General features: G+C 43.8%; 1 protein-coding gene and 1 pseudogene across 20 annotated transcripts in view; one reads left to right on the forward strand and one right to left on the reverse strand.

The window, feature by feature from the left end:
• The window catches only part of MTHFS (methenyltetrahydrofolate synthetase), a 269324-nt gene that overhangs the window by 197022 nt on the left and 44887 nt on the right, over nucleotides 1–27415 (reverse strand). Inside the window, exon 3 of one of the 20 annotated variants that reach the window (XM_024742779.1) lies at nucleotides 24653–25442. The exons of 18 other annotated variants lie outside the window; for them this stretch is intronic. In XM_024742779.1, coding sequence (XP_024598547.1) covers nucleotides 25210–25442 — 233 coding nt within the window. In that variant the 3' untranslated portion in view covers nucleotides 24653–25209. Of the gene's footprint in view, nucleotides 1–24652; nucleotides 25443–27415 lie in introns of those variants that run through there. One more of the 20 variants, XM_024742780.1, reaches the window with a different exon arrangement.
• Nucleotides 13761–16550, forward strand: LOC112398303 (riboflavin kinase pseudogene; annotated as a pseudogene).

Raw genomic sequence — 27415 nt, forward strand, 5'->3', positions numbered from 1 at the left:
CCGACTGTTTCATTTGTTCTTTAATGTCCCTCTGATCTTTTGGAGATGAAGGAATTTCACATAAAACAAGTAGTCTGATGAACTTTAATCTTGCCCATAATTGGATAATAAAATTGGGTACGTGCAGTAATTAAAAGGATTGTGATAGAAGAGTCAATTTGCAGTTTCATATTGAGCCTCTTCCATAAACAGAGGAGTTCAGTTCAGGACACACTCAGCATCAAAAAGTGGCCCCATGGGCAGGAAAGCTACACTTTTTTGTTAAAGGAAAATGTATTTATGGAGAAGATATACCATGTCAGTCATGGCTCATATTACCACCTAAGGCACCTTGAGATCAGGAACATCAGTTTTAAAGATTAGGCTCCGACCTGTTAGTGAGCAGGAGGTTAACCGCTCGATTTTTACTTAAGTGAGTTCATTTTTCCAGGTTATCTGTAGATTGGTTCATCTATTACCCATTCTCCACTGCTGCTGGTTTTGCATAAGTGCAGACTTGCAACTTGCACACAAGTCTGCATGTGTCAAATCTTTGTTTCTGGGCTCCCTAGTGAGGCCTGCCATGCTTGCTCCCAGCCTTAAAAATCTCCAGCCTCTCCTCTGCCCAGCTGGGTCCTGCTGGGCTGGCTCCAACTCTTTTCTTAGGGCCTTCAAGTCCTATATCTGGACCCTGAGCTGGACCTCCAGTGAAACCACCTTTCCTGGGTCAATCCCTGCACCCTGAGGAGCTTTCTCCATCATCACTTTCTGGGTTTTCCAACACTTCTCTTTGGCCTGCTCCAGTCCTGACCATGGCTTGCTACCAACCTCTCCATCCTCAACTAGTAACTGACCACAGACCCAACAGTGTGGACCATCTGCCACCCAGATCCTGCCCAGCTTTAACTCGGCTACCACACCAGGCCATTCTAGTTCCTTCAAAGCCTTGTCCTTCGTGATCTTTAGGAAGCCTTTCTTTGCAATACAGCACATAAAAATACGATGGATTTCTCATTTATCAACTGATAATAAAATAGCCAATGGCCTACAAATTGTTGATCTCCTTTGATCAATCCTGCAAGATACAGTTGTGAGGACAAAATCAAACAGTGGATTAAAAAAAGGATCTGTAACCAGGAAAGTCCAAACACATATGAATGCTACTACATGGAGCAAGGGCTGCCTCTATTTTACAGATAAGGAAACTGCCCCTGAAAGAACACAGGTGACCTGCTCTAAGCCTCTCAAAGCACAGGAGGCAAATTTAGGACTAGAATGCAAGCCACTATTCCTACACTCTAGTGATCAGTATTACTGCTTTCTTTCTATTGTCTTTAATAAATCATGTTTCTTTGATTTTTGTGTATGATAAAACAAACAGAGATATAGCCATATTAACATTTTAATATATATTCTTCCATTGATTTTTTTCCTACAAAATGCAATTGCTGTTTTTTCCCCACAAAATGCAATTATTGTGACATAATTGCTTTGTAACCTGTTTTTTTTAAAACCTGTGAACTTGAACATTCCTCCTCTTTAAACATTCATCAACAATATATATATATATATTTTTTTTTTTTTTTTTTTTTTACGAACCCGTGTCCCCTGCATCGGCAGGAGGACCCCCAACCACTGCGCCACCAGGGATGCCCCATCAACAATATTTTAAACGGCTATGCAGTGTATGATTGGTATAAATGTGCCAGTCCCCCATCATTGTGTGGCTATATTTCACCAGATAACACAAGTTATCACTATGAAAACAGCCCCATGCTGAACATCTTTGTTTATATCTCTGGGAAAATAGCTTACATTATTTCACTGAGATAAATTCCTGAAAGTAAAAATACAGGGTCAAAAATCATGGAACATTATAAGATATCTGTTACATTTTGCCAAATTGCTTTCCAGAAAGACTGAAAAACTTATACTCTCACAGCAGTATATAAGAGTGTCCATTTCCCTGCATCAGAGCCAAAACTCACTATCATTGTTCTGATTAGTTTTTAGCACTCCCATGGTTTGACTTGGAGCTCTACGATGATATATGAAATTAAATATTTCTCACATATTTGTGGCTATTTGTGTCTCATTGTTTAATTATTTTTTTAAACATCTTTATTGGAGTATAATTGCTTTATAATGGTGTGTTAACTTTTTTTTTTTTAGGTTTCCATATATATGTGCTAGCATATGGTATTTGTTTTTCTCCTTCTGACTTGCTTCACTCTGTATGACAGACTCTAGGTCCATCCACCTCACTACAAATAACTCAATTTCATTTCTCTTTATGGCTGAGTAATATTCCATTGTATATATGTGCCACGTCTTCCTTATCCATTCATCTGTTGATGGTGTGTCTCTTCTTTTATGAATTACCTTTTCATGTCCTTTTCCCTTTTTCCACTGGGCATATTTCCTTGTTTTCCTATTGATGTGGGTAGCATTTACCGCGTAGTCCATGCATTAGGACAGTGAGAGACCTCCAAAATGGGACGTGTCCTCCTGAGCCAGAGAGAACTAGGGAAACTGGTCTTACCATACAGTCCAGAGAAAAGGAATTTGACAACTTTATCCTCCTGTCTGAGCTCCCATCCGCTGAGAGGTGGTTCTGGAGAGAGCTGTGGTGAGGAATGATAGAGGGAAGGTACAAGAGAGGATACTACAGCCCCTGTTCCGATTCTGGAATAGGGAGAAGGAAGAAGAGGGCGAGTGGTGTGAGGAGAAGGAGGAGAGGTGGGACGAAGGAGAGAAAAAGGAGCTAAGGAAGAGAAAACAAGGGGAAGACGCTAATGCAGGAAAATGTTATTGGGGGACTCAGCAGAAGGAGATGGCAGAGGAGCCAGCAAGGAGATGGCAGAGGAGCCAGCAAGGGTTAAAAAGGATGTCAGTGGTGAAGTTCAGCACTGCACTCTAGTCTCACGACTGGCGATTGGAGGATGACAAACAGATATAGTCAAGCAGACAAAGGGAGCTTACATTAATGCAGGGAGGAGAGGTGGCGGCAGGGATGCCCACAACTCCTAGGCCACCAAAGTACCCTGGGCTCATCCCTGATCCCCAGATTGCAGGTCCCTTTCTACATTATCACACTGCCTTCTGCGCTAAAGCCATTGCAAAGTAATGGACTTCTAAGAGGCAAATAACTTCCTCTTAGACTGAAATGCTGGCAAAAGACCAGTCATTTTTCATCTCATCTCTGATTAAAACGTCTAAGGAAGAAATTGGAAATAATTCAGCAAAAGGAAGCTCCCACTCTTGAAGGTGCAGAATGCAAAAGTAATTTGGAGGGGGTAGTAAAAAGGCAGCACCCTGCCCTCTCTGCCAGGCTCTTTCTCACCAGTATACACAGGGGTTATTGGTAGGTAGGTAGAGTCACTGGGGTAACTGGAATAAGCTTAGGCAAGCAGAATACAATTGGAAAGTGCTCAGGACCCTAGAGTCACTTGTTCAGTGTTTCCAAATTGTGCCTTTGTTAGAAGTACTTGTTAGAACTACAAATTACCGGTCTTTTTCCCTGGAGACTGTGATTCAGTATGCGTAAGTCAGGACCAGGAAATGAGACTTTTAAACGAGGGCCTCAGGTGGTTCTTATGACCTAGCAAGGAGTTGATTCTGTCCAGTGCTTCTCCCACTAAAACCCCCGAGAAGATCAGACAAACAATACCAAGGAGTTTCGTTCTATGGCACACTAACTTATACAGATCAACATTTCTACTGCAAACAAATAGAAACTATGAACAAAATTACGTTTTTCAAAAATTCTGTTTACAAAACAACAGAGAGCTAGCAAATGTGGCAAGATCTCAAGGCACTGAGATCTCAGAGAAGGAAATCACAGGAGGTGAACCTGACATTGGGCACAGCGTTTGGCCTTGAAGCATTTGCTGATTCTTGAGAAAACCCTAAAAGCTGAGAAGTTGTGTTTTGTAGAAACTGATCAGTGAAGAAGCCAAGAGAAGGAGAAACAAAGTAGAAACCAGCAGCCAACAGGGCGTGAAGCTAAACAGTGTTTTTGTCGTCTCGGCAAACTGGGGGAGAAAAATGGGGGCTGAGGGCAAGATGGGGTATCCTGGTACACACCCCAAGATTTCAGCTAGGATCTGAAACCTAGGAATAAGGACTAACCAGAAAGAGAGCCTTTTTCACAAAGACTAAAGCCTAGTTTCAAATCTGCTCAACCCAGACTGGATTATGATGATCTGCCCCTCCCTTAACTTCCAAAAGCAAAAGTAGATCCTCTCAGAGCCTCAAATTATCTCACAATTTTTCATACATAATATCTGACATTCGATAAGCAAATTACAAAGTATCCTAGGAGGTATGAAGGGCCAAAAACCAAGAGAAAACATAGACATAGAAAGAGATCCAAGGAGATGCCAATATTGGAATTATCAGATAGGCTTTCAAGACAACTGTGAGTAATATGTCCAAGAAAATGAAGGACATGAAGAAATCCAAATTTCACTTTGCTGTACAGCAGAAACTAACACAATATTGTAAAGCAACTATACTCCAATAAAAATTAATTTTAAATGTATTAGTCATCACAATAAGGATTAATCATGAGTTCCAATCTGTAAGTTTGACTGAAGCACTTATCCTGCCTCTCTTGTAAAACCTATACCTCAATTAATCAAATAGTTGATGAGTGGAAGTTGCACCTTTTAGATGTTTTCCAGCTAATAATAAATGAAGATAGAATGATAGAGAATAGGATAGAATGTAGCCATTTTGCAATCTTAATAAATAAAGAAAAAAAAAGAAAGAAAAGAAAATGAAGGATAAGGTGGAGAATATTAGTAAAGGATTAAAATGTATTTTTAAAAATCAAATAAAAATTCTAGAACTGAAAATATATAACTAAAACTAAGAACTCCATAGATGAGTATAATAGTGAATTAGGCACAGCTGGAGAAAGGATTAGAGACTTCAAAGGTCACTAGAGAATATCTGGATTGAAAGAATGGAGAGAAAAAAATAGATGGAAAATATTGAACAGGGATGGGGAGGCAAGTATATAAGACAAAATGGGACATGGCAAACAGGTCCAACACACATGTAATTGGAGTCTTGGAGAGGAAAGAGCAAATGAACAGAAGTAATTCTTACAGAGATAATGACTGAGAATTTTCCAAAACTGACCAAAGACATCAAACCATAGATGAAAGAAGTGTTATGAACCCCCAACAGAATAAGTACAAAGAAAACCATATCTGGGCACATCCAGTAAAACTGTTAAAAACCAAAAACAAACAAAAAATCTGTACAACAACCAGAGATAAAAATTAAATTAAATTTTAATTTATTAACGTATTTTATTATTTACTTTCATTATTTTATTAATGACCAATTATATCAGAATCCCTGAGAGTTGGGCCAGGACACAGAGTGGGGAGTGCTTTTTACATATGTAGGTTCTAGAGCCCCACCATCAGAGATTCTGATTTGGTCAACACAGAGAAAGGCCCACGAATGTGCATTTTCAACAATCCACTGAGGTGATTCTGACGTAGAAGTTCACGAAACACACTTGCTCAAACCTAGCTATGTCCTTATCCCTTTATGTTATAGCTGAGGAAAATGAAGCCCAGGCCAGTTGCAGGGTCACAGTTAGTGTACTGCATAGTCAGGGGTCAATTCTGAGATGCAGCTCTTCTAACCTGGTACCTGCAGCATCCTAGTCCACTGCAGGGAGGGCCTATAAGGACTCAAAACCAGAGGAAACATGGCAGGGAGGTATTGGAAATTCCTGATCACCTAGATGAGACAGGAACTATACAAGGCACTTTCACAGACTTCCTCTGATTCTAAAAGTGGGCTCAAGCTATATATACCATTTACCCAACTTACTGTGTGCCAGGCACTGTATTCAACGCTTTATCCATTACCTTTTTAACCTTTACCACAAACCTACAAGGTAGATATTATTACCATTCCCCATTTTATAAAGAGGCACAGAGAAGTTAAGTACCTTATACAAGGTCACACAGCTCCTAAGTGGGGGAGCCAGGATTTGAACCCACAGAGCTTGATTTTAGAGTCTATACTCGTAACTCCTATGTTCCACATGCCCCTTTCACCTACCAACTCTCACACATTTACCGCGGAGGCCAAAAGATGGCTCCTTTAACTGCTCCCCATCTAGACTGTTTTTGGTGGTGGGGTAGCCTGATAGAGCAGAAGGTGCACATGACCAGGACTTGGAAAACCCGGGCTACAGCCCTAGCTCTCCTGCTTCATCCTGTGGTTCTGTATTTAAATTCCCTCCCTCCTGTGCTCACCAATTTTCTTCACCTGGAAAATAGGGGTAAAAATATGTATCTCAGGATTGTGGTAAGGATTAAATGCCTCTGCAGACCTATAGCTAATCCAAGAGTGAGCTCCAGGGTGTGGCTTGACACCGGACGGGATGAGTTTGGGTTCTACTGCTCTTGGACAGACCTGGACACTTTGCCTGCAGGGTGGCTGGCTGCACGGTGGCAGGTCCTAAGAAGCTGTGAGGCTCCATCTGCAGTGTGACCCTGTGCAGCTGGCCTGCAGCATGCCACAGTGGTTCATTTCCGCAACAGCCAATGCCAGCTGCCCAGGGTGAGCTCATCCTCTGTCCACAATCCGCACCGCCGACAATTCCCACATTATTAAGTGGCTCGCCTAGCCGCACTTGTTTTTTTAAAATGGCATGAGTGCCTTGTATAGTTTTTTTTAAATGGCATGAGCAGCAATGCAGTTATCTACAGGTGTTTCAATAAGCTTAGAAATCTGATCATCTCATTCTCTGAAATTTCCCTTCTAGTGCCTGATGTGGATGGGATTTTTTTTTTAACTTTATCTAAGCCTTAATTTAAAAATGGATGGATTCGATGGTAGAAATCAATGCATTTACAGGTGATAATAACACTGGCAGGACTAGGTCTGGGCAAAACTATCAAGAGGTTAAAATGAGGTATGGAACCCCTCTCCTTTTGTCACCTGCTCTCTCATTCTGGGGACACAGATACCCACCTTCACCCCTGCAGCATCTGCCCCAAATCCAGCACCTTCCAGTGATTTTCCATCATATTCAGGACTCCTTTATGGTCCCTTAGTCCCTAGCAGAACATACCCAGGGTACTGCTTTCCGCTAGATAACGTTGGAGGTCTCATAATCATGTGACAAGGACCCTTCCTTTGCAGAAAGCCCCGTCCCCCCAGGGTTCAAAGTGAGGGTGTTGGGGAAGAAGAGAGGGGAAGGGAGAGACATAGAGATGGGAGACGGATTTGGAGGGAGACAAAGAAAGAGGGAGAGAGAGAAGGAAAGAGAGGGAGCAAAGGGCTGAGAGGGGAGGGAGATGGGAAGGAAGGAGAGAAAGATAAGGGGAGGGAATGCAGATGTGTAATGGTTGGACCATCTATAGAGAAACTGGAAAGCAAGGAACATAACCACTTGGTGGATGACAGAAAGGCTTCTAAGGAAATCGAGAGAAAACGCAGACTTGGGGGAAGTAGCCCACTGAGGACTGGCTGAGTGCTGGCACTTCGTGGTCAGAGAGAAGTAAGCCAAAAGGGCATTTCTGTAGGACTTCCCTGCAGTCTGGTTGTTAAGACTCCAAGGTTCCACTGCAGGGGGCGCGGGTTCGATCCCTAGTTGGGGAACTAAGATCCCACATGCCATGTGGCACAGCCAAAAAAATAGAGAAAAGCAAAAACAAACAAATGAACAAAACAGAAAGGCATATCTGAGCTGATAGAGAAACCCCAGCTGGCCCAGTCCTGGAAAAAGCTGATTTCACGAACTGATTTCTACAGACCCAACTGGAGGGGCTGAGCTACAGCAGCTGCCCTCATGGGGCCCAGGGCTCCCCAGTGGGAGGCCCGGTGAGACCACTATAGCCACCTTTTTGGCCTTATGATGACAGCCTGGCCTGGCCCCCAGGCGTAGGTCCTGAAGGGGAGACCAAAGTCCAGCTCCACATGAAGGGACCCCTCTCCCAGTCTTCCCATTTATGCCAGGTGACTGTCTCTTCCAATCTGCCGCATGCCCAACTTCATGGACTCAAGTACTTGAGGGAACTCAAGCAACCAAGCCCAAACTGAGCTGGTGGTCCCAGGACCCAGGAGAGCTCCCTGTAAGGGTTCAGGAAGTGATCGAGGAGTACCTCCTTTCTCCAGCATTCTAAATGAAGATGGAGGCACGGGGTGGTGAAAAGAACATGGGCTTTAAAATCAGGGAAGCCTTGGTTCAAATCCTGAGCCTCCACTTATTTGGAATATGATCCTGGTCTCAGTTTCCTCTTCTGTGAATTGGGCACAGTCCTACCTCCTAGAGTGACAAGGCCCTGAATACGTTAGTGTATGTACATACATGGGGAGTAGCTGTCCTGCACTTCCGTGTCCCTGGCTCAGGTGGGAGAATTCAGCCAGAGTAATACTCCTGCCCTCTCTCCTTTCCTCCTCCCCCCACTGGCTGCTAGGATTCACAGAAGGACCTTTGAGTTTGAAGGATTCAGCCTTCCCTGGTTTCTTTGTTTTGGACCTGTCTCCCCATAGAAAAAGTGCTCTCTGCCACACGCTGAGCTCTTGCCCTGCTCAGAGGGCCTGTGGGTGTCTGGCCAGTTGTACTCATGACTGGCTGAGGATGAGTGCAGGAGCAGCCAGGCAGGAGCCAAGTCTTAGGAAGCCCTACAGCCAAGCCCCATCCTCCACCCACTATCAACAAAGCTGAGTCACAGATGTAGAAAACAAACTAAGAGTTACCAGAGGATAATGGGGGTGTGGGAGGTATGGATAAATTGGGAGATTGGAACTGACATATACACACTAATATATATAAAATAGATAACTAATAATAACCTGCTGTATAGCACAGGAGACTCTACTCAATACTCTGTAATGGCCTACATGGGAAAAGAATCTTTAAAAAAAAAAAAAAGAAAAAAGAAGAGTAGAGTAGATGTATATGTATAATTGATTCACTTTGCTGTATACCTGAAACTAACGCAACATTGTAAATCATCTATACTCCAATAAAAATTTAAAAAAACAAAGCTGATACTTGACTTACCCTCTGTCTGAGCCCTGTGTCTGTCTCTCAGCTGGTTCTGAACTCAAGAGGAAGAAGAAAGTTAATGTTTGGTGGTTCCTGGTACATAGAAAGCACTCCTTAAAAGCCTGCTACATATGCATCCCCCAGAGGTAGGGTCCCTCCACCAAATCTGGCAGAACTTCCAGGATTCTCAGTCCACCTGAGGGACACTGTTCCTCCTATAAGAAGCCACCCAGCAAGCAAGAACCAGTCAGCAAACCTGTCTCCCGTTTCGGTGATGCACCCTGATGGACTTTGGGTAAAGTTCCCAGGGTTTTATTTCCACTTGCTCCTGCCCCAGGGTCAGGGGCAATCCTGTTCTTTGGCAACCTGTGAGCCGTGGCACCCTCTGCTTAGAGCTCCAGTCCTCAGCCAACATATTCAACTTCTTCCTCCAAGGGAACTCCAGATACCGTGGTCCAGAAGACACTTACTGTTTTTCTTTCTTGTCTGCTGCTTCACACAGTTCTGATGGGGCTGCAATCACAGGGCCCTTCTTCCTGACCTTAACAAGCCCATCATATATTCCTTCCCAGGAATGTGAATATTGAGCGGAGATGCCCTGACATCCCTCTAAAGGATTTACAAGTTTCTGCCACTAGGATCCCCAGGGCTGCCCTGTTTTCTATCCTTTGTGCGTTTAGTTCTTCCTTCAGTTCTGTGAACTCCCAGTATCAGATTTCCCAGGAAACAAAGTGAGTTGGAGATTGGTGTGCTGGAAGTTTACCGAGGAATGCTCTAAGGCTTTGAGGGAGGGAAAGAAACAGAACTGGGCAGGGAGAGAACTGGAACTGCAATGCAGCTGTGCACAGCACACAGGCCTCAGCCAGTCCCATGGGAGCTGCAGCTAGGATGGCCCTTCAGTGGCAGCCTGCCTTGAAGCAAGGAGCCAGGCCTTCGTACCTCTACAATGACCAGACACTGGGTATGGGTTGTCACCAAGAAGGGGCGCTAACCTTGGGAAAGATGACTTTGTTTAGCCAAGAGCAATTCCAGGCGAGGGCCTCAGCTCTGAGCTGCCAGCAGCCAACATTCTGGCAGCTGGAGCAAAGCATATTTCAGTCCTAAATGGGGATCAGGCAGCTCATCACAGCACCCACTGCTCCTTCCAATATCTCTTTTTCTCTTACTTAAGTTCGGTCTCTGCTTGAAGTAAAGGACCATAGCTGATATAGTCAGACACAAAGTAACCTCAGACAGTAGACTCCAATTTACCTCCTGCCTTTGGAGAGCTCTCTTCAACAAGTAAATCAAGGTTTATCTGTCCACTGTACATCACCCACATTCAAAAAGGAGAACAAGAACGTGAACTTCTATCAACAGGAATGCCGTGCAGACTGCTAACCACCATGGAGTTCCGCTTCGGTGATCAGTCTGTGCCTGTCGGCTCCCCATGTACAATTACCATGTGTAAAATGTGGTTCCATGGGGCTTTTCCTTGTCCCTGGAATTTCTGCAGTCTCCATGGCAGGGACAATGGTGACAGGTATCTACACATTCTAAAGAGAAGTGAGGGACATGTTGTTTTAGCCTGGTCCCCTGAAAATCAGACCCTGGGACAAGGAAATGCATGCAGAAGTATATTTGGGGAAGTGGCCCGAGAAACAGGAACGGGGGACTGAGAAGAGGAAGCAGAGAAAGGTCACGGAAGTTCAGCACTACTAGCCTGGTGATCCTTTGAGGAGCAATGCAGAAGAGAACTCAGAATTGTCTGCCCAAAGGTTGGAAGTGGAGAGAATTCATCCACGGGCTCCTGACCTGCACTGGTCAAGCGCTGCCCCTTGGGATGCTGACTTCCCCGCACTGCAAGGTGTGCACATGCGCCAGGGTGACTGAGAGGGCTCTTGCAAGGGTCTTACTCAGACATGACATTCCGGGGTGGGAAGCCCTGCAGGTGAGGAGAGATGCTGTCTTCACCTGTAGGCAGCCAGTTTGCTGCAGCAATGGCTGGAGAAAAACACAGCCCCAGAGGACATAGGAGCAGCACAAGAGGCGTCCAACACACATATCCATGCCGGCTTTACCAGCAGGTAAAAGGTAGCCAGCATGGTTCTTCAACTAGCCACCACAATCATCCATCTCCAGGTTGTATTAGAAAAGGTAAGAGATTAAGACGATTCTTTGAAATAAGGGACTCTGCAGCTATAGAGAAGGCTGTGTCATTTTCCTTGCCCTCCCTGTGCCTCTGGAGGGCAGGGGCTGGGAGGAGGCTACCAGAGGTCAGCGGGAGAGTGGTTCGGTGCACGCAGTCCCAGCAGAGATTCTCACAAAGTGCCTCTATGAAAGATAGCCCGTAAGTGGGCATTTGGCATGCAGAAGGCACTGATGGCCAGGTTACACCAGCGCCCACTCAGGTGAGCTTTGTCCTTTTCCTCCATTGTCAGAACTTTCTGTGCCAGAAGAAAGGAGCAAGGGAAGTGAAATACCACACCGAGACCTCTCCCCACTTCCCCACAGGTGGAAGAAAGAAACAAGCATGGAGTTGGATGAGAAAGTGAACTTTTGATATAAGGTTGGACTGAACTTTTTGAAACCTGAGAATGGAACTTCTTTTTATATCTGAAGGTGATCCAAAAACTAGAGGATCTGCCCAAAATATGTTCCTGCACAGAAAAGGGAGATCCAAAAGATCTAAAGAAAAAGAAGAGAACTATTTCTGGATTGTACTAACCTGGGTTGAGAGTCATCCCTGAAACTGAATGTAGCTTCTAGTCCGCACCAGATGTTAGCACCTGGTGGACCAGGAGGCATGTGGGATCAGAGAACACATCTGGGACAGGCTGCACACCTGCAGAACACTCCTGGCTTGAGCAGTTTATACCTCTTCCACCCTACATGGCTTTGGTGTCAGAGGTCAGCTCCACCAGGTGAAACCTATTGCACCTGTAGACAACTGGACATATTTCCCATGGCTGACAAGAAGGGCATTCCAATTTAAGCTGAGCTGCTTCTCCATGTCTGTCTCTGATATTTACCTATTCCCACATTAGACGTATCTCTAAACATCAGACTTTACGACTCTGTAAAAGTTTTCCTATAACTTTAGCATGCATAAGAACCTCCTGGGGTGCTTGTTTACAATGCAAATTTCCAGTCCCCTATCCCTAGAGATTCTGATTTAGTAGGTGACCTGTAGAAAACAGTCTGAAAAACAGTGCTCTAGAAAACAGTGCTGTTTAATAGAACATTCTACGGTGTTGGAAATGTTTCATCCCTGTGCTATTCAATACAGTAGGCACTTGATATGTGGCTAGTGTGACCAAAGAAGTGAATTTTAAATTTTATTCAGTTTTAAACAATGTAAATTTAAAGAGCTACATGTGACTAGGGCCGCCATCCTGAACAGCACAGCTTAGGGCTTTGCTATTCAGAGTGCACAGCAAACCAGCAGCAACACCTGAAGGTTTGTTAGAAATGCAGAATTTCAGGTCCCACTGTGGACCTACTGAATCAGAATCTGCATGTAACAAGATTCCCCAGGCGGGACTTCCCTAGCGGTCCAGTGGTGAATACTCCACGCTTCGAGTCCCCGTGCGAGCCGCGCCGCCACCGCCGCCTCCAGCCGGAGCCGGTGGCACAGGCTGCGCTGCCGTTAAGTGCTTCTTGCACCCTCAGCGGCGGCAGCAGACCGATTCCCGGTCCGCGCCGGGTGGGGAAGCCCGAACTCGTGGAGGGGAATCCATCTCGCTTCACCCCAGCCCCCGGCTGCACCCGCGGTGGGGCGGGGACGCTCTGCCAGCCCGCGAACGGCAGAGGCGGTGGCCGCGACCAGACCCATGCATGTGCCTCCCGGGCAGGAGGAGGAAGGAGTGAACAGGGCACTCCGCATCTGGAGGGGACAGCCGCGCGCCCCGTCCCTGAGTCCGGAGCGAGAGAACTCAGAGCCTCCCACCAGGCAAAGCACAGAGGAGCGGACTCTGCACCCCGGGACCGAGGAACCTTGCGCTCCAGACCCCTTGGCAGTGGCCGTCCGGGCCCAGCGGTGCTGACTGGCACGGCACACAGCTGCACCCAGCCTGCCACCCACAGGGCAGGGCTGACCTGCCAACAAAGTTGCGGACAGCGTGGGAGAAGCCAGCACCCCCTTTCGCCATCTCCAGCTCATGGACGAATGATTCTGCCTGTCTCACCAAGGATTGATGCTCCAGAGTAAGTAAATTGCTCAAAGAACTCATGCAAGTGGAACTTACAGCTTCCTTGATCAGACTCAACATTCAGATATCAAAGTAGACTGCAATACCTGTGTGGAAACAGAGGACAGAAAGCTGCATGGAGGACACGCTCTTGATGCTCCAGCCAGGCATCAGAACTGTGCCACTGAGGTGGGAGAGCCAAGTTCAGGACACTGGTCCACAAGAAACCTCCCAGCTCCACGTAATATCAAATGGCGAAAATCTCCCAGAGATCTCCATCTCAACGCCAAGACCCAGCTCCACTCAATGATCAGCAAGCTACAGTACAGGACATCCTATGCCAAACAACTAGCAAGACAGTAACACAACCCCATCCATTAGCACAGAACATGAAAGGGGAAATCGACAGTAACACAATCATAGTAGGGAACTTTAACACCCCACTTTCATCAATGGACAAATCACACAAAATGAAAATAAATAAAGAAACACAAGCTTTAAATGATACATTTTAAAAGATGGGCTTAAATGATATTTATAGGACATTCCATCCAAAAACAACAGAATACACATATGCCCACCGTGCAGCCCCAAAAAATAAATAATAAATAAATTAAAAAGAAAAAAAAAGATCCACAGGCAATCGATAAGTCACTTTCGAGAACAGTTTGGTTCCTCATTGAGATCTCCCATTCCTGAACTACGTGCTGTTAACACAGCTCTCTTATTCTAGATGCATTCTAATAGCCAACTGTATAATGATCTAATCTAGCTCTTACCCAGAATATGGGATTCTGATGTAACTAGAATTATTGGTCTAGAAGAAATGAGGTGTGTGTGTGTATGTGTGTGTGTTCAGAGAGAAAGAGGGAGAAAGAGATAAGAAGGGAGGTTGTAATAAAGTTATAAAGGGTCCTAGATGCTAGCCAGGGGTTTACATTTTATTCTTTGGGCAACAGAGAACCATCAAAAGCTGTTAAGCAGGCAAGCGATATAAGTAGAGTTATATATTTTACGACGATAACGCATGGAAGCATGGAGGATGGAGTGGAGGATGTGCCTCGCCACACCGCTATCTCCATTGTCCACTGGGTCTTATATCAATATTAAGCATTACTACAGGGAGTAGCATTGGCTACCTTACCTTCTTGTTAGATGTGAGGAACAGCAAATATTTAGGACTTATAGGATCTATCTATTCTCCAGCATCAACGTCCACAAATATCCAACCCAGATCTTCAGAATAATATAGTACTCGTTCTCTTTTCATGAGAGGAAATAACAAACACTTTTTACATTTCAATCCTAAAGAGATTATTTCTCAGTGATAAACCAGATGTTCACCATTTCTAATAGTGAACTCCTCGGGGTCTGATTCACCACTGAAACAATTGTTTGCTTCTTAAGTATACTTTTTAAACATATCATTTTAAGGCTAAAAGTATAGGTAGGGACTTCCGAGGTCGCCGGCGTTCCGGAGCCCAGACGCAGCCTCTGAGTCTGAGCAGCTGACGGAAAAGGTCAGCTGCGTGAGGGTCTCGCCGGGGTATGTCGTCCGTGCCGCTCGGCCCGTCGTACGCCTGTGCGCTCGCCCCGCCGGCCGGCCTGCGGAGCTCCCGCCCGTGTCCCCCAGCGGGTCCGGGAGGTCCTGGCACCGCCTCGATGGCGGCTCCGCCGGACGCGCAAACTGGACCGCAGCCCGCACCCCAAGCTGACGGCGTCATGAGGCACCTGCCCTACTTCTGCCGCTGCCAGGTGGCGCGGGGCTTCGGTCGCAGCTCCAAGCAGCTAGGCATCCCTACAGCTAACTTTCCTGAACAAGTAATAGATAATCTTCCAGCTGATGTATCCACTGGCATTTACCATGGTTGGGTCAGTGTTGGAAGTGGAGACGTCCATAAGACGGTGATGAGCATAGGATGGAACCCATACTACAAGAATACGAAAAAGTCCATGGAAACTCGTATCATGCATACTTTCAAAGAGGACTTCTATGGGGAACTTCTCAATGTGGCCGTCGTCGGCTACCTCAGACCAGAAAAGAACTTTGATTCTTTAGAGTCACTTATTTCAGCAATTCAAGGTGATATTGAGGAAGCTAAGAAACGACTAGATTTACCAGAACATTTGAAACTCAAAGAAGACAATTTCTTCCAGGTTCCTAAAAGCAAAATAACGAATGGCCACTGATGGAAAAGCATCTTATTTATTCATTCACTGTTTTCTAATATTTTACTGCTCATAACTCTACAGCCTCATCCTGGTTATATTTTTAAAATCAAACATTTTCCTACAGCTGTGAATTAAACAGTACAATGTAGTTACCATATTATGTTCCAACTGTTCAATTAAACCCATCATGTTACAGTACTAAAAAGGTTCATTTTAAAAATCAAGATTCTTTTTTATGTAATATGCTGATTAAAATGTACACTTGAAAGGTCTTAAGTGTTTTTTAATGGAAATGAAATATATATAAATATGGGTAACAGGCAATTCACTAGTTTGAGATGAGAACTATAATTCTCATGGTAAAATTTTAGCATGCATGTACTGTGTAGCATGCTCTGCTAATCAGAAGGTTTATGAAAGTAACTATGTTAAGCAGAGGTTTGACAGTTTATTACAAACCTAAGGGGAAAAATCCAGACTTCGTATTTTTGATATTTTGTGCATTTATATATTATTATAGACATAAAGACTTGTGAAATTTCATTTCAATTAGTCATTTCCTTTAAGGGCTCAAATCATTGTACTGGGTTCCATTTTTGTTACAGCTGCCTCAGTTCTAATTGGTCTAGACTCTCTATTAGTTTTTTTGTTTTTCTTTTAAAACAGTAAAATGAGTGTTTTTCGAATCTCTAGGTCTCATTTTTGTGTTGTATAACACTTCCCTCTTTAAGAGTAGATATTCTTCAACATTTTTCTTAACCTTTGTTTTCTGTAAACAACTGTGTGTCAGTTTTTCCATTTAGAATATCCAACTCTACATTTACAAAATGTAGAGTTTCATCTGCGTCTGTATCTGCCATCCCATCCCTTCACTATATGAAGAGTGATTAAGTGCATATCTCTTGCATTTTAGAAAAAACACCCAAAACTTCATCTGTAGGTTTCCTCAAAGTTTAAATGAACACCTAGCAGTTCATTTATATATACCAGTTTCTTAAACAACACAAAATACTTGTTTCCCCCCTAGGGAAACTATTTAAGAGCCAACTAAACTATGAAATACAAAGTTATTTGTTTTTAATGTAATTATATGTTCCTGAGCAAATGCAAACTCTTGTAGCTGTGTGAGCACAATGTAATTTAAGGCTAAAGAGTGCTATCTAGAAGGTAATTTTAAAGATAACCCATTATAAAACCATTTTCCCCTAATCTGCATAAATGAGAGAACTGATTTTAACAAAACTGTTTATATAATATTTAGAAAAACATCTAAAGCTAATGTTGGAGAAGGGGGAAGCAGGAATAAATTCAGTTGGATTGTTTTGACTTTTTGGTGTATGAATTTACGGCAAACAATGTAGTATGTGTCTTTTTCATTTCTTATTTATAGAAATACTTAGAAAATGTAATTTCATGTTAGAAATCCTATACTTGAAAGAAGCCCCAATTATCAGTGGTTCTATGAAACAAAGTTAAAAACAAACATGGAAGGTGTTAAAAAGATGTGTTTCTTTGAGTAGCTTGCGACTGATTATATCCTCATTAAGTGTGAAATTTCTTTGATACTGTCACCTTACATTTTGTTAAATAACTATTGTTTTTGAAAAACCTATAGTGTGTGGTTTAGGACTTAGTTAATAGTGTCTACAATTTTTTAAGTTTTATATTAAGTGTTTATATAAGAAATTGCAGTAGGGCCACTTTTGATTAGTCAGTGTTTTCAGGCCTTGAAATAAATCTTGATCAAGTGAAAAAAAAAAGTATAGGTAGGATATTTACGGGACACATATAAGAAAAACAGCTGCAACTGGGGGGTGGGCAGAGGTATGAAATGTGAAGAGAATTGAGGGACTTAAAAAGTGCTCCTCGTCTTTTATTTAGGCTCAGAAGTCCTCCGATGCACCCAAACAGTGGATACTGGTCAGCCAGGCGAAGTCTCAGAGGAAAAGAACCGAAAGAAAGGCATCTGCTGTTTCCTAGGTGACAGGGTTCTTTAAGGCATTCTGTTTGTCAAGGACTAACTTAGAGAAATTATTTCTCCTAGTACTCAAAACACTGTGGGCAAGAGAACAGCCCCAAAAGAGCACTCAGAAGACAAGGAGACCAGTATTGGGACACAGGGGACCAGCGAGATGAAAGGGTCATAGGAGGTCGGATACAAACATGTGGTCAACAAGAGCCAAGGAGAGGAGGGGCGGATGAAGTCAGTGCCCTGCAGCTCAGGCCACCTCTTAATGGAGGGACCAGAGAACCAAACCCTCTACCCATCCAGCTGGGAGGACATGTTCTTAGAGCAGTGGTCTCCAAACAGGGTGACACGCCCCAGGGAGTGGGCAAGGTGAACAACTGGGGCTTGGGAAGAAATTAGAATCTCTAGTTATATTTATTTTTTATCTTTAAAAGACAAGGAATTAAGTTTTGCTGAAGCTTAAAACATAGACTGACATCGGCCCCTCACTCTGCCAGCACATCAGAAGGCCCCATGTCCAGTTAGTACGCAAGCCAGAAAATAGCTATTGGATACTGTGAAAGGAAGTGTTTCGTTCCTTTCAGCACACTGAGACGTACTGTTATTTTAATATTTCCAGGCACATGGATTTATGTGTTACATTATGTAGTTTTTACTAAACCAATCCTCTTAAAATGGAAAAGTGGCTTAAAAAGTTTCTTGCAAAGAAAGAATAGCACAAAGATAATTCGAATAATGCAAACACAAGTGAGCAACAACAGCCGATATACTTCTGCTACGGGTAAAAGCTATTCATCAGCCATATGACAAGGAAAGAGAACAGTGAGATTTGCCAGGAAGTGAGCCGCCAAACTTGAAATGATCACAAAGATATTTTGTATCAGGGATCTGTGCTCATCATAGTAATGATGAACCTCACTCTTCAAATATATATTGAAAAGTGTGAAGCCATCGTGGTTAGCAGAAGCTATGGGTCCAGAAGATGAAGACAGACCTCCATAATGTTTTCAGTAATATTTAATATCATGAATTACTGACTAATATACTTTAAACAATGTTCCCTAAATATAATCCTAAATGTTTATGTCTTTTTTCTTCCTTAATAGTAAAAACCCAAAATGTAGCATACCATGTAGAAAACACTTGTTCTTCCTGCCATGGAAATATGGATGAAGTACTCATAAAACAATTTAGGGGTAAAAATATCTGGGCACATTTGTCAAGATATACTATTGGATACCATGTAGAAAGCACTGCTGGGACTTCCCTGGTGGTCCAGTGGTTAAGACTCTGCACTTCCACTGCAGGGGGCCTGGGCTCGATCCCTGGTCAGGGAACTAGATCCCACATGCATGCCGTAACTAAGAGTTTGCATGCCACAACTAAGGAGCCCAGAAGCCACAACTAAGGAGCCCAGAAGCCACAACTAAGGAGCCCAGATGTGACAACTAAGGAGACTGCCTGCTTGGACTAAGACCTGGTGCAACCAAATAAATACACACTAAAAAAACAAAAAAGACAAGGTCAACAAGAGCCAAGGAGAGGAGGGGCGGATGAAGTCAGTGCCCTGCAGCTCAGGCCACCTCTTAATGGAGGGACCAGAGAACCAAACCCTCTACCCATCCAGCTGGGAGGACATGTTCTTAGAGCAGTGGTCTCCAAACAGGGTGACACGCCCCAGGGAGTGGGCAAGGTGAACAACTGGGGCTTGGGAAGAAATTAGAATCTCTAGTTATATTTATTTTTTATCTTTAAAAGACAAGGAATTAAGTTTTGCTGAAGCTTAAAACATAGACTGACATCGGCCCCTCACTCTGCCAGCACATCAGAAGGCCCCATGTCCAGTTAGTACGCAAGCCAGAAAATAGCTATTGGATACTGTGAAAGGAAGTGTTTCGTTCCTTTCAGCACACTGAGACGTACTGTTATTTTAATATTTCCAGGCACATGGATTTATGTGTTACATTATGTAGTTTTTACTAAACCAATCCTCTTAAAATGGAAAAGTGGCTTAAAAAGTTTCTTGCAAAGAAAGAATAGCACAAAGATAATTCGAATAATGCAAACACAAGTGAGCAACAACAGCCGATATACTTCTGCTACGGGTAAAAGCTATTCATCAGCCATATGACAAGGAAAGAGAACAGTGAGATTTGCCAGGAAGTGAGCCGCCAAACTTGAAATGATCACAAAGATATTTTGTATCAGGGATCTGTGCTCATCATAGTAATGATGAACCTCACTCTTCAAATATATATTGAAAAGTGTGAAGCCATCGTGGTTAGCAGAAGCTATGGGTCCAGAAGATGAAGACAGACCTCCATAATGTTTTCAGTAATATTTAATATCATGAATTACTGACTAATATACTTTAAACAATGTTCCCTAAATATAATCCTAAATGTTTATGTCTTTTTTCTTCCTTAATAGTAAAAACCCAAAATGTAGCATACCATGTAGAAAACACTTGTTCTTCCTGCCATGGAAATATGGATGAAGTACTCATAAAACAATTTAGGGGTAAAAATATCTGGGCACATTTGTCAAGATATACTATTGGATACCATGTAGAAAGCACTGCTGGGACTTCCCTGGTGGTCCAGTGGTTAAGACTCTGCACTTCCACTGCAGGGGGCCTGGGCTCGATCCCTGGTCAGGGAACTAGATCCCACATGCATGCCGTAACTAAGAGTTTGCATGCCACAACTAAGGAGCCCAGAAGCCACAACTAAGGAGCCCAGAAGCCACAACTAAGGAGCCCAGATGTGACAACTAAGGAGACTGCCTGCTTGGACTAAGACCTGGTGCAACCAAATAAATACACACTAAAAAAAAAAAAAAGATGAGTTTTGCACGTTTTTTTTACACAAAGGTTGAGTGTTCAAAACTTTTTGACTTTTCTATGATTATAAATGGCCACCAGTAAATTGCTACCTAAGCAAATATCTCCCCGCATTCCACACCTCCACACCAAATACATCTCATTTGAATCTTCAGGGTAAAAGTCATATATCATCTAAGACACAGAAAGGAGCTTTCTTCAGAAAGAAACATGATATGGAGAGAGCATACTGAAAACGGTTATTTGGAAATATTTTCATCATTATATGATTATGTTGCGATAAACTATGCTTGACACCTATAAACACTTTCGTATCTGCACAACTAAAAAACTTGGAAGCAGAATTTTTCTAACTCAGTTTAAAATCTTTCAAGGAGTTTCGATAAGTTTAAAACCCATTTACTAACAAAGTAAATGTGCAGGATCTTCTGATTAATATGCAAGAATAATCCACCTCAAGAATATGGATACTTACTCGCCCAATTGCAACTTTTTAAAAAATTTGCAAAACTGACAGAACTGCAAATTTTAGGGTAAGGGCAGTACTGCTTCCATGTGGATCTGCTTATTTCTGGAAGGCATCTTTTTCAGCTATAGAAGCCCTTAAAACCAAATACTAAAATAAACTGAAATTAGAACCAGACTTTTGAATCATTCAAAAGGGGTTAAAATAAGGTTTTCAAAAATAGTAAATTTCCAAAAAACGTCCATCACGTTGCTCTCCTTTATAGAAATTGAGTACATTATATTATAAATTATAGATATAACTGTTTCAATGATCTCATCTTTTCCTTTTATGTGTATGTTTCCTAACATACATAACTATTATTTAAAAAGAAATTTGCCACTTATTTTTTTAACATCTTTATTGGAGTATAATTGCTTTACAATGGTGTGTTAGTTTCTGCTGTATAACAAAGTGAATCATCTATACATATACATATGTCCCCATATCTCCTCCCTCTTCTGCCTCCCTCCCACTCTCCCTATCCCACCCCTCTAGGTGGTCACAGAGCACGGAGCTGATCTCCCTCTACTATCGCCCATCTCTGGAGCTTGCTTAGGTGGTGTTCTGCCTTCTGTGGGCACACTGGGATGGAATCCCCTCACCTCACGCACGCCGAAACAAAGGTCTTTCGTCTCTCTGGCAGTTCCAAACTTTTTCCCCGGACTCCCTCCCAGCTAGCTGTGGCGCACTAGCCCCCTTCAGGCTGTGTTCACGCCGCCAACCCCAGTCCTCTCCCTGGGATCCACCAAAGCCTGAGCCTCAGCTCCCAGCCCCACCCGTCCCGGCGGCTGAGCAGACAAGCCTCTCGGGCTGGTGAGTGCTGGTCGGCACTGATCCTCTGTGCGGGAATCTCTCCGCTTTGCCCTCTGCACCCCTGTTGCTGTGCTCTCCTCCGTGGCTCTGAAGCTTCCCCACTCTGCCACCCGCAGTCTCCACCCGTGAAGGGGCTTCCTAGTGTGTGGAAACCTTTCCTCCTTCACAGCTCCCTCCCACTGGTGCAGGTCTTGTCCCTATCCTTTTGTCTCTGTTTTTTTTCTTTTGCTCTACCCAGGTATGTGGGGATTTTCTTGCCTTTTGGGAAGTCTGATGTCTTCTGCCAGCGTTCAGTAGTTGTTCTGTAGTTGTTCCGCACGTAGATGTATTTTTGATGTATTTATGAGGAGGAAGGTGATCTCCACATCTCAGTCCTCCGCCATTTTGAACATCTCTCCACTTATTTTTAAGCACATAAATAAACATATATTTGGGGCAGGGGCTTGCAGGGATTAGAGATCACCCTTAAAGGGCAGAAGGCCTAAGACTGCCTGGACATAGGAGGAAAGATGACCACAAAGATGCAAAGAAGAAATGTATTAACAAGGCCAAACAGCACAGATAATGCAACACACACATATGGACTGGCCAAGGAAGGAATTGCAACTGCAGTAATAGAAAATGTGTTCCAGAATAATCCAACCCTGAGATGATGCTGAAAGGAGAGAATCTCAGCAGCAAACAGCAACCAACGTAAAAACCGGCAAGGTCACCACGCACTCAGGGCAACAAACACATTGGTTCATTCCTTCATCAAGGATCTATTGGCCATTCATTTTGTGCTAGGGACTGTGACAGGTACTGGAGTAAACCATGAACTTGGCAGAAAATCTTCCTTTGAGGAGGTGACAGGCAAGTGGAGGAAATAAGCATGTTAACTTATGACTAAATGCAATGTGATTAACTGAATTTCAATGATCTCTGAACGGAAAAAAAAAAACAAAAAGAGAACTGGGACCAGAAACCAATAAGCTTCTGCACCATGTCACCCACGCCTAGACATAAGACACAGTTATCCATCTCTTACTTAGTAGAATTCTGTAATTAGTGTACTGTTCTTACTGATATCTGTTAGATGAACTAAAGTTAATGGTTTACTTTCTGGTTAAATTAAGCACAGTTCTATGGAATAGGCAATTATAGACATACATATATTTCCAACTCCCCAATACTAAGGATTGTTCTGTTCAGATCTCGTTGCGATTTCTCTTCTGCCTGGACTGTCCCCTCACCTAAGACCACCATCATTCTTCTTTCATGTTGGCTCTCTTCCTGAGTTCGAGGCGGCCTTGTTCTCAGCCTCTGCTTGTGTCATCATCACCTGCACCATCAGGGCTTTTTCCCCTTTCCTATACCCTCTGCGCAATGACCACTGCCCATTAATGGTCACTAGGGAAAGGTCCTCTTTCCAGGCGAGGGACCCTGCAGCCCTCGGGCTTTCCTGAATCTCAGCCCCTGGGTCTTCTGGCCAGTTGATTCTGTGTTCTGTTTGCACTTGAGGAGCTGGGGAGGGGCTTTTCAATGCTCTCCTTTGCCAGAAGAACAACACAGATTAAGTTCTAACGTGTTAAAGTTCTAAAGTTTCCAGACCTGCAGCCGTCCAGGAATTTTACTGCTTAACCACTTCAGACCAACAGCCATGTCAGCTATGTTAACTTTCACCTTAACCTTATGGTTGAAGTAACCCTTAAGATTTCTCACCAGTACAGTAATGTGGCTTCACAGCTTGTAGAAATTCTGTCTCCCTCCCATTTCTCACTGTATATACTATATTGTGAACGTTTGATTTTAGCCCAATTGACATTTTTTAAGTGTTTTTACTTCTGTGCATAAAACACCAAATCATATGGTATTATGAACAGGGATGCGTGTTTCAAATGAAACACATCTGAATGTATTCAACTAACTCATTCAAAAAAAATTCTCATTGTCATACTAGATAGTCAAAATCTGAATCAGCACTTCTCCATTCAGACTGGCCACACATCCAGAGTTCAACGGCCACATGTAGTGCTTATGCTGGCCAGTTCTAGAAAACCGATTTGTTCATGTGGATGAGAGTATCAAATGAGGAGAGACACAGGTCATTAAATAAATTGTTTCTTCACGAACTAGAAAATATGTTTCTGGAGTCGAAAACAATGCCGAAGAAGTAAAGTCTTTCCTCCAAACTAACAAGTATTAATTTCTAAGCTAAATAATTTTATGTCAATATAAATTACAATTAGCAATCTAATAAATTCTAGTACCTTGGATTTTTAAAAAAATTATCTAACACCCACCATTGTCTGTGTGTCTACCGAAAGTGGGAAGTATAAAGATTATCCCTGTTCTTTGGCACTCACAGTCTGGTGAAGGGGTAGACATGGCCGTTAATATTTGACATGTAGGACAATGTGATAAGGAGGACAATGACCAGGGCCACTTAAACAAGTGAAGGAACACAGGAAGACTTCACAGAAGAGGTGACATTGGAGCTGAGTCTTGAAGGATAAACAGGAGTCTTCCAAATGAACAAAAGAGGAAAGAGCACTGCAGCCAGAGGAAAAGCACACTTACAAGGCACAAAGGGCAGAAGAAGCTGGCAGTGTTTAGGGAGCTATGTGAACGTTTGCATAAGTTGTACAGAAGAAGAATACGGGGAGAAGAGAGGCTAGAAAGAGACAAGTAGGGGTCCTTCATGATCAGGTTCATGTTTGCTAAGATCACTTTGACTGTAGTTTGAGAAATAAAATGAACAGGACCAGACTGAAGGCAAGGAAGCCACTGGCTGAGGCTCTTGCCCAGTTCAGCTTAGAGATGCTGAGAGACTGGACAAAAGGCACGACAGGGCGAGGAGAGAAGGGAACAGATATAAGAGGGTTTCCAGAAGCAGAATCAACAGGACCTGGTGAGAGGTAGGATGTGGGGTGTGAGTGAGAGAGCAGGACCCAGGAAGCCCCCTGGGTCTCTGGTTATAACCAAATCTTCCCCCCACAAAATTCCCTTTCCCTGGCTGTGATGGCATCTGCCAACCTTCAGCCCAAATTTCATTTCCAAAGCAGATACCACCCATAAACAGAAATAATTTCTAACTTACAGGATATCAGATCTTAAACTCGTAAGTGACTGACACACAGAACAGCAGAGATGGAAACAAATCGGCCGAAATTAAAATATTTAAATCATAAAAGGTTTCAGTCCTTTAACCATCAAAAGCTACAAACTGTCAGACATAAAATTTCAGGTTGAGTTAAGTGAAGCCATGATGAAAGGGTATAATATTCCTGGAGAACTTTGTACACAAAGCAAACACCAATAAATCATTTAATAATTGCTGAATCTCCATATGTGTGCCAGACTGACCCAGGCCCATGACAGGACTTAATGAAAGTGTCCACTACAGATGAGTTTATTTTCCCCTCACACTCTGAGTTGGAGCATAGTGCCTCATAAATATTTAACTTAAACTATAAAACAGAAAGATCAACCTGGGACATTAATAGCAGAAAGTTAAGCTGAAAATCATATGGTGATAGCCTCCGTTTTAATCAATGTTCTATTACACACACTGCTATCGAGTTTTTAAAATGGTTTCATGTTCGGTATCTGACAACTACACTGAAAACACTACGGCCCTTATTCACATTGTTGTGCAATTTCCACTAATTTCTGACAAGGGAAAATACACGTGTTTGGCTTTTCTCTGGCACAAAACCTTGATTATTTGGCTGTGGTCATCAGGATTTAAGATGCTGAGGAGTCTTCGTAAAGCACTTCATCTACCTTCATGTCATTTTCATCCACGGGGACCTGAAGGCAAATCTGCTCTTTGAAAGCCAAGGCCAGGGTGTAGGGCCTCACATCCTGGGACTGCAGACAGCGCTTCAGGTAGGCATCGTAGTAGCCCTTGCCCCGCCCCAAACGGTTGCCGTGTTTGTCAAACCCAAGACCCGGCATGAAGATGAGATCAAGTCCCCCTGCGGAAATGAGGAATAAAGTTACGAAGGTTAATGGTGTCTGGAAAAGACTGATCGCTTCCAGATCTGGTTTTTGTTTTTTAATGACATCATTTTCTCTGATTTTTAAAGAAATACATGATCACTCTAGAAAAATCCCAACAGTAAAGAGTTGGACAAAGAAAGAAGTAAAAATTACTCAGCAACTAGTAAGTCCGTCATCCATCCCCTAGCCGTTCTTTCATGTATACCTGTACAAAAATGCCAGATTCCCAGGCCCCGTCCACACCTAGTTAAAGAGAATCTCCAGGGATAGGGCCTAAGAATTCCTTTTTCTCTAATTTTCTTTCTTTAAGCATACAGCTGACCCTACATACTGTCCCAGGACACTGACAACTGAAGGAGTGGGAGAGGGTCAGAAAGAAGCCAGAAAAGACGGAGCTATTCTCAAAGTCGATGAGCAGAAGGAGGGTTAGCTGTTAAGAGAACCAAGCTTACCCTCTTCATTTCCCCTCTTACTGGAGAGGGAAGGCCGGGTTGTCCTGCTTCCCTGGATTCATGTGAGAGCAACCTTCAACCCACTCAGGAACATTCCAAAGGTACAAGATGGGGACCCATAATTGGTCCTCTGGCTGGAACTCTCCCAGGGAACACAGGGACCAGAACTGGCCATGGCATCATCAGGGCAGAGCAGGCTGCTGGAGCTCAAGGTAGAAGGCAGGGTCTTGAAAGTTATAAAAAGCTGACCACAGTGAAAGGTGTGATGAATGCTATAAAGGTCACGAGGATGTCCATGGATTTTGTGTGGTCCAGGGAACGGTCCTCCAGCCCCTGGCAGGGAGCAGGACGCACCAGCACTACTCAAGAGGCACATCGCTTACGCAACGCAGCAGTCTGTCTGTAGCCTTCCTGTACTGAGCCTTGGCCTTTTGAGGGCTGTCCTGGAGGCTTCTGGGTGACCTACAGCTTAGCAAGGGCTAACCACTCATGCAGCATTGCTGGCAAGGACATACCAGGGTTGGAAGCCATGAATTCTCTGGAACAGGGTGTTCAGAGTAGAGGTATTCAGACTGCCAGCTAGGCTGGCCCCCACTGTAGCAGCTGTTACGACTCCCTGCAGAGCCGTGAGGTGAACTCAGCTTCTCTCCGGCTCCCAGCACACACCTGTAATCCCTTGCCTGCAAAAATCTGGCAGAGCACGCCTCAGATTACAGTCCTGACCTTCTCATGGAAACCTGCTCGCCTACTCCAATCCAAACTTGCTAAGAGGCCCTGGTCTCTGACTTTCAACTTTCCTCCCTGTCCCCTGCCCTGCTCATCTCTCTTGGGAATAATGGTGGCTTGTGCACTTGACTTTGCTTCCTCCAAGTCCTCCTGATGTTGCCAGAGCACTCTTGGGCTTAAAGTTCAGCTCCGTCATTATACCCAGAACACACACGCACACAGCTTTTCCTAGGTTTCTTGTGTCTTCACAGTGCGGCAAAGGTGCTTTGTAAAGTCCTCTGGGGGATACACAGATACATCCCTGCCCTTCAGGAGACGGAGTTCAGTTAACATAAAAAATGCACACGTGTATCATCCATTCCAACGTAAGGCAGCAGTGCCTGCCAATTGCCCAAAAAGCGTTAGGGACAAGAAGTCCTAGAGACTTCAGCAGAGGGACAGCGACATGGCTGGGTGGTCAGGGAAGGATCCATGGGCAACTTTGACTTGACCTAGGTTTTTAAGAATGTGCCAGAGTTGGATCTGAGTGTATTTCAGAAACCAAGCGAAGGGGTTTCCCTGGTGGCACAGTGGTTGAGAGTCCGCCTGCCAAATAGGGGACACGGGTTCGTGCCCCAGTCCAGGAAGATCCCACATGCCGCGGAGTGGCTGGGCCCGTGAACCATGGCTGCTGAGCCTGCGCGTCCGGAGCCTGTGCTCCGTAACGGGAGAGGCCACAACAGTGAGAGGCCTGCATACCGCAAAAAAAAAAAAAAAAAAAAGAAAAAAAA

The sequence above is a fragment of the Neophocaena asiaeorientalis genome, unplaced genomic scaffold, assembly GCF_003031525.2.
Source record: "Neophocaena asiaeorientalis asiaeorientalis breed wild unplaced genomic scaffold, Neophocaena_asiaeorientalis_V1.1 scaffold155, whole genome shotgun sequence".
Classification (NCBI taxonomy): Eukaryota; Metazoa; Chordata; class Mammalia; order Artiodactyla; family Phocoenidae; genus Neophocaena; species Neophocaena asiaeorientalis.